The following is a 14,787-nucleotide window of genomic DNA, read 5'->3' as shown; positions in this document are numbered from 1 at the left end:
CTACGGTCAAACTTAAGATATTTCTAAACCTTTAAATTGCCAACTTTAGCCAATTAGAGTCAAGATCTGCTAGAAACACCCCAAATACAAATTCGGACATGCGCTCAAGTCCAAAATCCTCGTACGAACTATTAGAACCATCAAAATACTATTTCGGAGTCAGATATTCAAAAGTCAAATATGATCAACTCTTCCAACTTAAAGTTTTCTAGTTGAGAATTATTCTTCCAAATTAATCCCTAACCACTCGAAAATAAAAACCAACGATACATCCAAGTCATAATACACCATATGAAGCGACTCGTCACCTCAAACCGCTAAACTGAATGCAAATGCTCAAAATAACCGATCAGGTCGGTACATCAATAAAAGTCAACCCCAGACTTGCTTGGTCGAAATTTGAGATTCCGACCAAATACCGATTATCCATTCACACTCGAGCCCAGTTATGTGATTTGTTTTGAAATCTCACCTCAATTTAAGGTCTAAATCTCAATTTCACAAAATTTCTAAATTCTACCTTGGAATTCATGGATTTGATGATGAAATTCATGAAAAAGTAATTAAAATTGATTGAAAACTAGTTAAAGTTAATTACCAATGAATTTGGGAAGAAAATCCTCTTCAGACATCACCTCTAGAGTGTTTAGGGTAGAAATATGGTGTAAAATGATCTAAGTCCCGAATTTTTCATCTTCTACCCAGCTGCAGACGTTACAATTGCGAAGTTTTGTTCGCAATTGCAATGTCTGGAAATGCAAAACAGTGATCGCAAATGCGATCGATGCATTAGACCCACAGAAGTCGCAAATGCGACATATCACACGCAAATGCGAATAGCCCCTCCATCACAAATGCGAGTAACGCTTCGCAAATGCGAAGCTGTTCTCACAATGCACTCTGTCACAAGTACGACTCTGAGATCACAAATGCGATCCCAGCTACGTTCTCAAAAGCGGACTGTGCTTCACAAATTCAAAGTGCCAGCCCCCACCCCATGTTCACATTTACGAGCCTGACATCGCAAATGCGAGGCTCGCAATTGCGATCAGGTTCTTGCAAATTTGAGACTTGCAACTTTGTACCAGTAACTACGGAGCCCAGCAATTCCAAACTCATTTGTAACACATCCAAAACTCACATGTGCCCCTCGGACTCCAAATTGAACATGCACACAAGTGTAGTAACATCATACAAATATTCTCGCTACCTCAAATAACCAAAATAACATAAACTAACAGGATTCAATCATCAAAACTCAAAGATTTCAACTTAAAAACTCCTTTTTCACAATCTTTCACGAAATGCGCCAAAACGCGCTTGGGTCACCCGGGCACCCCAATCAAACACACATACAAGTCTAAGAACATCATATGAACCTACCGAAATCATCAAAATACTGATCCGAGGTCGTTTATCAAAAACGTTGACAGTGGTCAACTCAAACCTCATTTCAAGTCAAAAAGTACTTTTTCTTCAAAATTTTACATAAAAGTTTTCTGGAAAATGATACGAACCATGCATGCAAACCAATAAATATTAAATGAAGCTATCAGAGGTCTCGGAACACGAAAACTAAGGCTAATACACAAAACAACCTATCGGGTCGTCACGGTTGTTCCATTCGCAGGCCACAATTAGGAACTAAGTATTTCAAATCACTTCTATACCTCTCGAAAATCGAACCAACTATACTTGCAAGTCCTAATACATCATATAAAGCTACCCAAGATCTCAAATCACATAAAAGGATTCTGGAACTTCAAACGACAAGCTGGATAGTTATATTAGTTTAATAATACCATTATTTAATAGTAGTATAATTACTCCCTGTTAATGTGGCACAATTATTTTAATTTTTATTGGTATTTCTTCCATTTAAAAATATAAAATAATTTGTTATATAAATAAGTTTTTGTCATATTTCATCATATTTGAGGAATAATTAGCACACTTGATAATCAAAAGCGACGCTTCTATTATTACATCCGTCGCCTTACTTGAATTTTTTTTATTACCCGCCTTTCGCGAAAATGTTCTTTACCACAGATTTTCGCGAAATTAGAACCTCATATTCGAGGCGAAAAAATAACAGAAGGATCTTTCCCTGGTCTCAATATCTTATAGAACTATTCACCTAAGATTTCTCAAATTTTAGACCACCCATCCTCGGAGGGTACAGATTTTATTTACTTTTGTTTCTCAAATACTTAAGTTTATGCCGCTTTTTTTGTTTTGTAGATCTGGACCCAAATGATATTAACCCCTTTGACAGTGCACCATCTAAAGATGTCTTTGGTCCAATAATGTACAATAAATACAATATTGATACACTTATTTTGTCTTTGGTCCAATAATGTACAATAAATACAATATTGATACACTTATTTCTTTGTGCAGGAAAAGGGTAAGAAACTACCAAAGTTGAGCAACGGAAACAAACTCATTCAGTGTATCTTGTATCTTCTTTGTTATTATTGGTAATTTTTAAAAGTTGAGCAAAGTTAAATGTTGCCTAAGTTATGTTTTTTCCCCTAATTTTTAAAGTATAATGTGCTTGTCTTGAGGTATTTTCTTAATTGTTTAAGGGTGAAAGGCTATCACAGTTGAGCACATGGCATTTCTATGGGTAATATAGATAATTACAAGTTACTATTTGACTTTGTTATCGTAATTCTTTTAAAATTAAGTTATTAATAATGAAAAGTTTACTTGTCTACGTCAAAGAAATATTAGCAACACAATAAAAAGATATGTAATTAAGATGACTGAGAGATTATAAAAGTCGAAAATTTGAATAAACTGGTAAGTATACTTTGTTATACATTTAAAATTACATTCAGTAATATGTTTAATATTTATATTTATGCAATAATTTTTTTTTTTTTGTATGCAGTTTGAATGTACAAGATTGGACGGTTGATGATATATTGCCTTTTATTAGAGATATGCTATTTAAAATATATAATGCTACGCCTAGTTCATATATGCGTATTAATGTTGATAAACAAAATATTGATATATATATATATATATATATATATATATATATATATATATATATGTGTGTGTGTGTGTGTGTGTGTGTGTGTGTAGTTGAATTTAAACGTTTAAAATTTTGCTCGTGAATTGGTTTCGTTATCCTTTCTATTGTCAGTTTTCTGTTGATATTTTGCACAGGTTATTGATTAGTGAGTATCATGACTTGAACCTCGTCACTAGTCCACCGAGGTTAGTCTTGATACTTACTCGGTACCGACTGTAGTGTACTCATCTACACTTTTGCATATCCTTTGTGCAGATCCAGGTACTTTGGCTCGAGTTGATCATTAGGAGGTGTTAGAGCTTGCTTGAGACTTCAAAGTATCCCTATTGTTCCGCTCGCAGGTCTCAGAGCAGCTTTTATTTCTTTCCTACCACCCCTGCTCAGTGTTCTCATTGGACTACAAAGAACCATATGGACCAGTTCTATTGTCCTGGTAGTGCTTACCATTTTCTTGCTTTTGAAAGAGGATCTTACCTGCTTCCCCCTTGCACAGGCGTCACAAACTTTATCTTCGTTGAACTTAATGTTAGGCATCCCTATCACCAAGTTCTTGGAGAGTAGTTTGTTGAGTTGGCTTAGACTGGCATGTCCAAGTTTTTTATGCCAAAAGAGGGGATCATTATCCAACACACTTAAGCAAGTGAGTTCATTATCTGAAAGTATGGACAGATCCACAACATATATGTTGTTCACTCTTTTTTCCTGCAAAACTATCTTGTCAGTGGTAAGATTAATCACAAAGCATTTTGTAGAGGTGAATGCTACCATGTTACCTCTATCACACAATTATGATGCACTTACTTGACTGTACTTCAGTCCATCTATCAAGTAGACATTCTCAATAGAGTGAGAATTAGTCTTACCTACCTTTCCAATCCCAATGATCTCACCTTTCGTCTCATTTCCAAAGGAGACATTACCTCCTTTAAGGTTCTCAAGTGAAAGAAACCGGTTCTTGCTTCCTGTCATATGCTTTGAGAAACCACTATCCATGTACTATATTTGGCTGCTCCCCTTCACTTGGACCTGCAAAAGGAAATCAGGGGTTAGTTTTAGGAACCCAAACTAGTTTGGGTCCCTTTATATAGGCAAAGGGATGAATCAAATATTTTTTTGCCTAACTTGGCAACCTATTTTTCCCTTGAACAAAATCTTTATTCTTTTGACTTACCTTTTCTTTTGTAGTTGATTCACTTTTATAGTGACCAGTGTTATCACAGTGCGTATAAATCTTGTTCTCAGGAAGTGTGAGATACTTGCTTTTGGGATCCCACTTAGGAGCGGGGTTCCCAAAGCCAAGTCCTCTTCTGTTGCTACTATGGTGTTCTTGTAGCCATAAAAGTGAATCAGAGGACCTGTTCCATTTACAAGTTCTGTCTAGATCATGCTTAACCTTGCTTAGATCCTCCTTTAGGATTCTTACCTGTTCATCTCTCTTGTACAACTCATCTTTCATGTTTCCTACATGTTCTTCTAAAGTGAGTTGTGTGTGATCAACTGTCTTTTTTCCTGTTCCTAGTTTCAATTTTAGATTTTCAGATCTAAGTTCTAGGACAGTCAAGTCAAGTGCATGAACCTGGTTCTTCAACACAGTATTTTCACTTAAAGTTTCACTAACCCTAAGTTTCAGATTTTTGCACTTAGCCTTCAAAATCACACATTCTTTAGACAGCTGTTCCTTTTCCTTATTTACATCCTCAGTTTCATCAATTAGCTCTAGTAGTATCTTAGATAACCTTTCTTTAAATAAAAACTTAATCTTGTCTTTGAGATGAAAGACACTTACCTGAGTTTCTTCATCAGATTCTCCAATGGCCATAAGTGCTCGTTTATCATCAACATCATCATCTGAGCTTTCTCCCCAAGCAGCGACTATAGCCTTAGTTGATCCTTTGTTATTTCTTTTCTTGGGTTGAACCTGTTCCTTCTTCATGTTCATTCATTCAGCTCTTTCCTTCTTCCATTCAATTTCCTACAAAGAACATTTTTTGATGTGATGATAAGGTTTTCCACACTTGTAGTAGCCATCATTAGTTTTCTTCTCCGAAGCTTTTGCCTTGCTGTAGCTTCCACTTCTTGAAGAACCCTTTCCTCTCCTCAGGTACTTCTTGAAGTCTTTAGTGATCATAGCCATTTCATCATCTTCCAGATCAGAACCTTCAGTAATTCTCAGTGCCAAGCTTCTTTCCTTCTTAAGTACATCCATCTTCATGGTTTGTCTCCTAAGTTCATAGGCAGTGAGATTTCCAATCAATTCATCTAGTAGAAGAGTAGCAATGTTCTTTGACTCTTGGATGGCAGTGATTTTGCTTTCCCAAGTAATTGGCAAGACCCTAGTAAGTATCTTCTCAACCTTCTCTTCTTTAGGAATAATCCTTCCAAGAGATTTCAGTTCATTTTTTAGTATAGTGAACCTTGTGTACATCTCTTGAATGGTTTCTCCATCCTTCATAGCAAAGTTCTCATACTGAGAGTACAATGGAGTTCCTCTACATCTCTTCACTTGAGTAGTTCCTTCACGAGCCACCTGTAGTGTGTCCCAAATTTTCTTAGTAGTGGCATAACCTTGTATTCTGCTATACTCATCTGGACCAAGTCCACAAATAAGCCATTTCTTGGCTTTAGCATTCTTCTCACACTTCTTCAAGTCCTCAGTAGTGTAATCCGCTCTTATCTTTAGCACATCCACTCCTTTAGCATTTTTCTTAAATGTAGCCAGTAGACCATCATTGACAATATCCTATAGCTCATAGTCCTCTCTTTAAATGTGATCTCTCATTCTATTCTTCCACCAAGAGTAGTACTGACCATTAAAGAGTGGTGGCCTAGCAGTGGATTGTCCTTCCTAGTTTCCAGGTGGTGTACTCATCTTGATCTTCTCCTAAGGTGTTAGCCTCTTCAAGGATAACCCGCTCTGATACTAATTGTTGTTTTGTACTTCAATACCACACGGGGGAGGGGGGATTAATTTGTGTGGTATCCAAATTTTCGCGTGCACAGATTATAGAAGAACTTGGTTCTTCTATGTGTTCCTTATACTACTGTTGCGAAATAATAAATGCGGAAAGTAAAGAACACAAGTATTTTTACGTGAAAAATAGCTGGCTCAAAAGGTGAAAAAATCACGACCTACTACCCAGTAGGATTTTTTCCAACACTTCACTAAATCACTGAGCCAAATACACCATTTACAAAACTCTTTGTAAACCTAAGGATTCCCTCTAATCCTTTATGGCAACTAGCCTCTAGCCGTTGTGACAACTTCAAGTTAACTCTAACTTGAATGCAACATTGAGAGTACCTAGAGCAATTGCTTATAGATAAAGCTGAAAGGTACAACTCAAAAGCCCTACTACAATAAAACTACAATAAAAGACAGACACTTGGAACTAGTTCTTCTATCTAGTTATTATAGCTTCAGGTTCGCACACTTGAATCACTTATGCAACCTTTTCGTTCAGGAGATATCAGATATAATCACTTAGGCTTATCTCCTTCGCGTGCATGCCTTGTGCTTGAATCTGCCCGTGTTTGTGTACATTGTGTATGGACCCGGTTAGTGCTTGAGTTCCTTTGTCAATCATCAAAATAAACTTCACTTAAGCCAACAGTGACTTAGTCCCATTTTATCACTTTTGAGCCATAGACTCGGTGGGAGACGATTTTAGGAGGGGATTTTCACACAAAGCCATTAGTAAGTGTTTTTATTCACTTTTGATATTATAACTTGATTACTTATGGATTTTAACATTAAAATCATGAAAATTGAAGAGAATGTTTGACTATGTTTTGAAAAATCAAATTTTGATATTTGAGAGTCGATTTGGACTCAGTTTTTAAAACCAATCACATATTTGAGCTCGTGGGGTCATGGGTAGTCGAGATCTATTCTTCGACTCGGATTTTAATCGGGCAAGCCCGTGATTAACTTTTGTTGACTTTTTAAAAATTGTGTAAAGATTTTAAATTTAATAATTGAAATTAGTTTCTCTTGCATTGTTTGATATTATTAAGTCGACTTTTGCTAGATTTGAGCCGTGTGGAGGTGAATTTTAAAAGAAAAATATTTTTAGAGTATTGATTGGGGATATTTGAGGTAAGTATCTTGCCTAACTTTGTGTGAGGGGATTATCCCTTTGGGATTTTGGTCTAAATTGCATTATTTATGCTATGTGAAACGACGTGTACATAAGGTGACAAATTGTACACGGGCATATGTGTGATTTATGACCGGATTAGACCTTAAACTATTAGTATGCCCTGAATTGGGATTGTTTTCTAAATGAAACATGCTTTGTTGTTGAATACTCTCCGTACTCTTATGTTATTGTTATGATTCTTGGGCATATTGTTGTTGAGACGTGGGCTATATCTTGATGTGACCTTGGGATATTGTTATTTTTGTGATATTGTGGCACATGTGAACATATTGTGCGAGTTGATTATTACTGTGTAGAGTATTAGGGTGGCAAGATGCGCATGCGGCGATATAAGGGAGGTATTTTATTGTGATGTGCATGCAGCGAGATAAAGGCGACTAATTATGTGCATGCGATGACATAAGGGAGGAATTTCATTATTTATGTGCATGCAGCGACATATGAATGACTTTGTTGGGGGTTGTTAAGAGATATATCAGGGTGTTCCATTGATGTGGTGCATGTACTGAAACTGGGGTTGTTATTTTGATCTCACACTTGTTTCTTAAATGTTCCCGACTTATATTTTATGAGTTGTTGGTTGATTGTTGATATGCTATCACATACCCGGTTTCCATTTATATTTTGTTAGTAAAAATGGACTAGTCTACATTGAGTTGTTGTTATACTTTCTTTGACGTTGTTGATATCCGTTCCGTTATACTTTTCGTTGTCAGTTGTCTGTTGATATTTTGCACAAGTTATTGACTACTGAGTATCATGACTTGAACCTCGTCACTACTCCACCAAGTTTAGTCTTGATACTTATTGGGTACCGACTGTAGTATACTCATATTACGCTTCTGCACATTCTTTATGCAGATCCATGTACTTCAGTTTGAGTTGATCATTAGGAGGTGCTAGAGCTTGCTGGAGACATCACGGTATCCCTATTGTTCTGCTCGCAGGCCTCGGAGTAACCCTCTTTTATTTATTTTCTACTGTTTACGTCTTCCAAACAGTGATATATATTTGAGACTTATTATGTATTCCTTGTAGAGATTATGACTCAATATTACCGGATTTTGGGAAAGTGACTTTATCATATTACACATTTTTTGTTGAATTTAAAATTGTTATATTCTGTTTGATATTATTATGTGATATGCTTCTAATCTTAAATACTAGGTGTCATCACGATCCTTACGGTGAAATTTTGGATCGTGACAAAAATCATTACCTTCTTTGGCATATTTAACTTTTTAACTGAAGTTAAGTAAACCCCAATGATAATGAACCGTTTTACGAAATTTTAAATTTTTTTCTTTTATTTATCATTCGTGCATCTTAGGATGTAGTCATGAAAATATATTAAATTCCATCCAATGACTTCACAGAATCAGATCCATCATCCAATTTAACAGAGAGCTAACAACTCATAAAATACAAGTACGGAACATTTAAGAAACAAGTGTAAGATCAAAATAATAACCCCAGTTTCAACACATGAACCTCATCAATGGAATACCCCGATATATCTCATAACAACCCCAACAAAGCCAATCTTATGTCGCCGTATGCACATAAACAATGGAATGCCTCCCTTATGTCGCTACATGCACATAATTAACCATCCTTATCTCGCTGCATGCACATCACAATGGAATGCCTCCCTTATATCGCCGCATACACATCTCGCTACCCTTATACTCCACACAAAAATAATCAACCTGCACAATATATTCACATGTGCCACAATATCATAAAATAATAATACACCAAGGTCACATCAAGATATAGCACACGGCTCAACAACAATATGCACAAGAATTATAATAATAATAATAATAATAATATAAGAGTGAGGGGAGTATTCAACAACAAAGCATGTTTCATATAGAAAATAACCCCAATTCAAGGGATATTAATAACCTAAGGTCTAATCCGGTCATAAACCACACTTATGCCCATGTACACATTTGTCACCTTATCAATATGTCATTTCACATAGCATTAAATGCAATTTAGACCAAATCCTAAGGAGTAATTTTCCCACATAAAGACAGACAAGATACTATCTCAGATAGCCCAATCAATACTCTAAATATATTTTTCCTTTAAAATTCACCTTTGCATGGCTAGTAAAAAAATGACTTAGAAATATCAAATGTAAGAGAAACGAATTTCAATTATTAAAGTTGAGATCTTCTTACAATTTCGAAAAAGTTAACCTCGGGCCCGCCCGGTCAAAACCTGAGTTGAGGGATAGATCTCGACTACTTATAACCTCACGAGTTCAAATATGTGACTGGTTTTCAAAAGCGAGTCCAAATTGACTCTCAAATCTCAAATTTTTATTTTTTCAAAATATAGTCAAAAATTCCAAAAATTCTCTTCAATTTTCATGATTTTGATGTTAAAATCCATAAGTAATCAAGTTAAAATATCAAAAGTGAATGAAAAATACTTACCCAATAACTTTGTGTGAAAATCTCCTAATAAAATTGCCTCCCGCCGAGTCTAGGATTCAAAAGTAATAAAATGAGACTAAGTCCCAAAATCTTAATTATTTATTCAGCTGCAGAAGTCGAATTTGCAACCTTTCATTCGCAAATGCGAACCTTGGATCGCAAAAGCGAAGTCTTCCAAGTCCCCCAGAAGTCACAAATGCGAGACCTTGTCCGCAATTGCGAACAAGGTCAGGCCAAAACAAGATCACAAATGTGATCCCACAGTTCGCAAAAGCGATCAGCTCCCTGCCAACCTCGCAAATGTGATACTGGCTCCGCAAATGCAAAGCCAGTCTACTCAAGCAACCATAGCAATTGCGATACGCACCTCGCAAATATGAGGTCCGCAAATGCGAACAGGATCTCACATTTGTGAGACCTGCAGCACCAACAAAACCAACAATTATGAACCAAGTTCAAAACATTTTGAAACACGTCTGAAACTCACCTAAGGCCCTGGGGCTCCACATCAAACATCCACACAAGTCTAGAAATATCATACAAACTCGCTCGCGATCTCAAAACACCACAATAATATCTGAAACTATGAATCGAATACCAAAACATAGAAATCACAATGAAACTCAAGAACTCCTAAAATCACAACTCAGCGTCTGATCCCTACCAAACCAACTCGGAATGACATCAAACTTTGAACACAAGTTCCATATGAAAAACGGACCTACTCCACATCTCGAAACAAAAATCCGAACCCGATAGCCACAAAGTGAAACTATGATCAAACTTAGAAAATTCTAAACCTTCAAATTGCCAACTTTCGACAAAAAGATCCAATTCATCCTAGGAACCTCCGAATTCAATTCGAAGCATACGCCTAAGTCCAAAATCACCATACAAACCTATTGGAACCATCAAAATACCATTTCGGGCCTGTTTTCACAAAAGTCAAACATTGGTCAATATCTCCAACTTAAACCTCCAAAATAAGAACAAAGCGTTCCAAATCACTCCAAAACCTTCCCGAAATAAAACCAGCCATCACCGCAAGTCACATACCCACAAATACACATACAAGAAGCTTCAAAAGAAAAAATAGGGCTCAAATATACAAAACGACGGATTGGATCGTTACATTTTTCATTATCACCTAAAGGTTACTTAAGTTTAAAAATTAATATGATATGCCAAAGTTTTACTTATGGGGTTTTATCGTCGAATAAGTTAATAAAATTCGATTAAAGAATTATTTTTGTATTTCTTATGTTACGGTTTTTATTTTCACAGTAAGTTGATTAAAATTATGTCACAGGTTTTTATCGTCACAGTAAGTTAATTAAAACTAAATAAATAATTATTTTGATATACTAAGGTGACGATTATTAAGTGTAACAAAGGTTTCTTATATCTCAAAAATAATTTCAACTTCTAATAAAATAACTAAAAATTAAGACATTGGTAAACATCATAAATAAATTCTTATTGACGTGTCGTTTTTAAGTCAACAATAATCTAGTTCATGTTTCATTTCAGATCAGCATACCCCGTCATAAGTGCTATATCTATATGGATATTTTGAAAACACAATCCACGAATTTATGACATTGTTGAGTGTATATTTTTATTTGATGATATAATACTGAATATGTCCCTTCAATTCATGACGGCGTTTAAGCATTTATATGACAGATGCTCACAGTTAAGTATAGCCTTGTAGTAGTGATTTTATGTCATGTTAAAATTGAGAAATTTGATTTTCTAAATTCGAAATGCATCAAACAAATTAGGATAAATGGAGTAATACTCTTAATCTATACTTTATGTGTAACTTGTTATTACCTTACGCATAGCAAATGAAACATCTAAGTAATAGTGTGATTCTTACCTCATATTTTAAAATTTATACCGAAAATTAATCAAATTGTACCAATACCAAACATAAATTGAGAAGATTGAGCAGTTTTAAAAAATTTAATTTTGATTATATACAATTGAGTAACCGAAAATTTGATATGGTATGAATTTTTTATAATAACCAACTGAACCAAACACTTACACCTCCAGGTAGAATGAAGGTACTACCAATTCTTGCCAGTTCAACAAAATGTATGAACAATTTAAGAACATGGGCAAGGGAGAACTTGTGAATAATTTGTACTAAAGTTTTGCCCGCCCGTCATAATTGCGAACAAGGTAAAATTTTCCCATCCGACATTAGTCTGCGAACAATTTCTACCTATCTAGCATAACTTGTGAAATCAGAACTTTTCATTCTTTCGACCGGCATAATTTTGACCAGGCTTGATTCTTATGGCATTATTTAATATTTTGGAGTTATTTTTGGCTAGTTTCGAACCGTTCGGAAGTCGATTCATGCGAGATGGCGCTTCTAGAGTATCAATTTAGCTTGTTTAGGGTAAGTATCTTACCTAAACTTGGTTGATGCACTAGTTGCCTGAGTTATTTGTTATAGCTACGTACTATGGGTGGCGCACATGTGCATGGTTGAGCTCATGTGTGTGCACCGGGGTATTATTCATGCTCGGAGTAGTGCTTAGGCTATGATATACCTTGTATTAATTGCTAAGCTTCATGTTGTGATGTTTCTTATATTTGTACCCCTTTTGTGAGCTATTTGAACCATGTTTGAGATTACATAGAGGTTAATCTTCTGATTGAACCTAATAATTGGTGTTTTTGTGATGTAATTACCTGATTTGGGCTATGATAGCACACTTTGTACATGCATACACTTTAGCATGTCACTTATACTAGTTTAGAAGTATGAGATTTGGTATCCATTCATTGCTCATGTACATGTATTCTTGTACATATGCTTCCTGTGTGACATGGGTTGGACTGGTGGCACGTGAATACGCCGTGCGGTTATGATTATTGGCACGTGAATTGGCTGTATGACTGTAATTATTGGCACGTGAATTGGTCGTACGGTTGTCATTATTGGCATGTGAATTGACCGTGCAGTTGTGATTATTAGCACGTGAATACACTGTGCTGTTGTGATTATTAGCACGTGAATACACCGTGGGGTTGTAATTATTAGCACGTGAATACGTCGTGCGATTGATATTTATGGCACTTGAGTTGTTCATGCAACGTTTGGATTAGGATCCATCCCCCTAGGGTTACCCCCTCATGTTTCTCTCTTGATGGTGTACACGCGGTATGAGAAAAACTAGCCATTGTGTGTTTTGGTTATTGCACGGGTGCATTTTGGTTATTGCATTACTTCTCTACTTGCAATTTTCCTTCGGTGTATACATGATTTTGCTACATCTCTTCTCTATTTGCTAGCTGTGGAGTGTATACATGCCTTTATGCATATCTTCTCTTTATGTTATCTTACTTGATGAGATGAGAAACGGTACATATCTTCTCTATATGTGAATCCATGTGACTTGACTTGCTTAATCATGCATATCTTCTCTATATGCAACTGGTGAAGGATTATCTAGTATTTCACGCATATCTTCTCTATATGCTGGATTGTTAACTGAAATAGAGCATGTTACGTTGTCTTCGTGTACAGAGGTAGCTTTATATGTGATTTATGACTTGATAATATTATTGATGTGTACTTGTGAGATTTAAGAAGTGAACATGTTATTAGAGAGTTTCATTGATAATTCTTGTCTATTACCTCGTCGGGGTTAGTTATGATACTTGCTAAGTACATGTGGTCAGTTGTACTCATACTACACATCTACACCTTGCGTGCAGATTTTGGAGCTGAGATGATGTGGATGACGGGAGGTGGCATTGAAGATGTACCTGCTTTTCGGATATAGCTACCACTTGTCCTTGGTATTTTTTTATTCGTACTCTGTTTATGCATATTCCAAACAGATGTTGTATTTATTTTCATACCAGCTTTGTAAATCTAAATCTTAGTGACTAACCATTCTTTGGGTTATTGTATGAAAATTCAGTTCTTTCACTTATTGGTTTCTTATTATTTTCATTAGAGTTGTGTTGAATGTTGTTTGACTTACCTAGCGGGTTGAGTTAGGTGTCATCACGACTAGGTAGATTTTGGGTCATGACAGTAAACCGCCACTTGTTCTAGAGGCAACTTCATCTATTAGCAGGCTTTAGTACAATTTTTATTTTGACCTGTGACCCGAATTTTATTATCAGATTTAGTAGCTCCATCACTTGGTCTTTTCAGTGGGTTCATGGGATTTATTAATATATATTTTTATGCTTCCGCATTGTAACTATATTAGTCAGATGAGCATCATTTCTCTCTTATCTTCTTACTATGTTTTTAGTATGTTTAGCTTAGAGGGTTTGCCTTATGGGCAGTGGCTCATTAGGCACCCTGTCGTGACCTAGATATCAGATTTGGGTTATATCATTTCCATAATAAAGATAAATTATAATTAATTTTGTGCTACAATCATTCCATTGACTTGTCCAATTCCATCTTAGATTGTGAACATAACCTTTATAATTTATAAGAACCGATAATATAAGTAAGGGACACATAGATCTATTTAATTTTTTATTAGTATTTAATGTACAGTTATTTATAATAAATGCATGGCTAATAATATACATATCTCTACAATATGTGTATTAGTCGCTGACCAGGAGATAATTTTACCTTTGTTGACGCCAAAATAAGAAAATCCCAATTATGTACTTACGGGAAATAAGGTTCAGAACACAACGATGCAAAGGCCTGAACACATACGTCTATTAAATCATGTTATTTCCTCCCCGACTATATATTATGCCGTGTAAAAGTCTGTGTGTATGTGAGGTCTGTGACACGCTGAAGAATATTGGAGAAGAAATGCAAATGAACTGAAATTTTAGGAATTTGGTTTAGTATTCCAACATAGTGTATGTGTTGGAGTTTCACTTCTATAAGTTCTGAACTCTGAACTCCGAACTCCGGCACAATGTACTAGAATTCCATAATGTAAAGAGTTTTCAAACTTCACTTATAAAAATTTCAAACTCTAACACACTTAAGTGGAGTTTTTCGTATTTAGCTAGGGGTATTTTGTCAAAATGTTATTTTCGCATTAATGAGTGACTAAATTTTAATTAGTTTTGAGAGGGCGGCTATATATTGGTAGCGGTATAAAAAATGGCAATCCGTGTA

At 35.6% G+C, this 14,787-nt stretch overlaps 1 protein-coding gene across 1 annotated transcript; it reads right to left on the bottom strand.

The window, feature by feature from the left end:
- Nucleotides 1-5,018: 5,018 nt before the first annotated feature.
- LOC138902666 (uncharacterized) lies at nucleotides 5,019-8,437 on the bottom strand. The gene is made up of 2 exons (XM_070190554.1): nucleotides 8,426-8,437; nucleotides 5,019-5,786 (listed from the first exon to the last, which is right to left on the bottom strand). The coding sequence occupies exons 1-2, from the start codon at nucleotides 8,435-8,437 to the stop codon at nucleotides 5,019-5,021; spliced, it is 780 nt and encodes a 259-aa protein (XP_070046655.1).
- Nucleotides 8,438-14,787: the final 6,350 nt, after the last annotated feature.

Source organism: Nicotiana tomentosiformis, chromosome 12 (genome assembly GCF_000390325.3).
Source record: "Nicotiana tomentosiformis chromosome 12, ASM39032v3, whole genome shotgun sequence".
In the NCBI taxonomy this organism is placed as follows: domain Eukaryota; kingdom Viridiplantae; phylum Streptophyta; class Magnoliopsida; order Solanales; family Solanaceae; genus Nicotiana; species Nicotiana tomentosiformis.
This window is presented reverse-complemented; position numbering and strand designations above follow the sequence as displayed.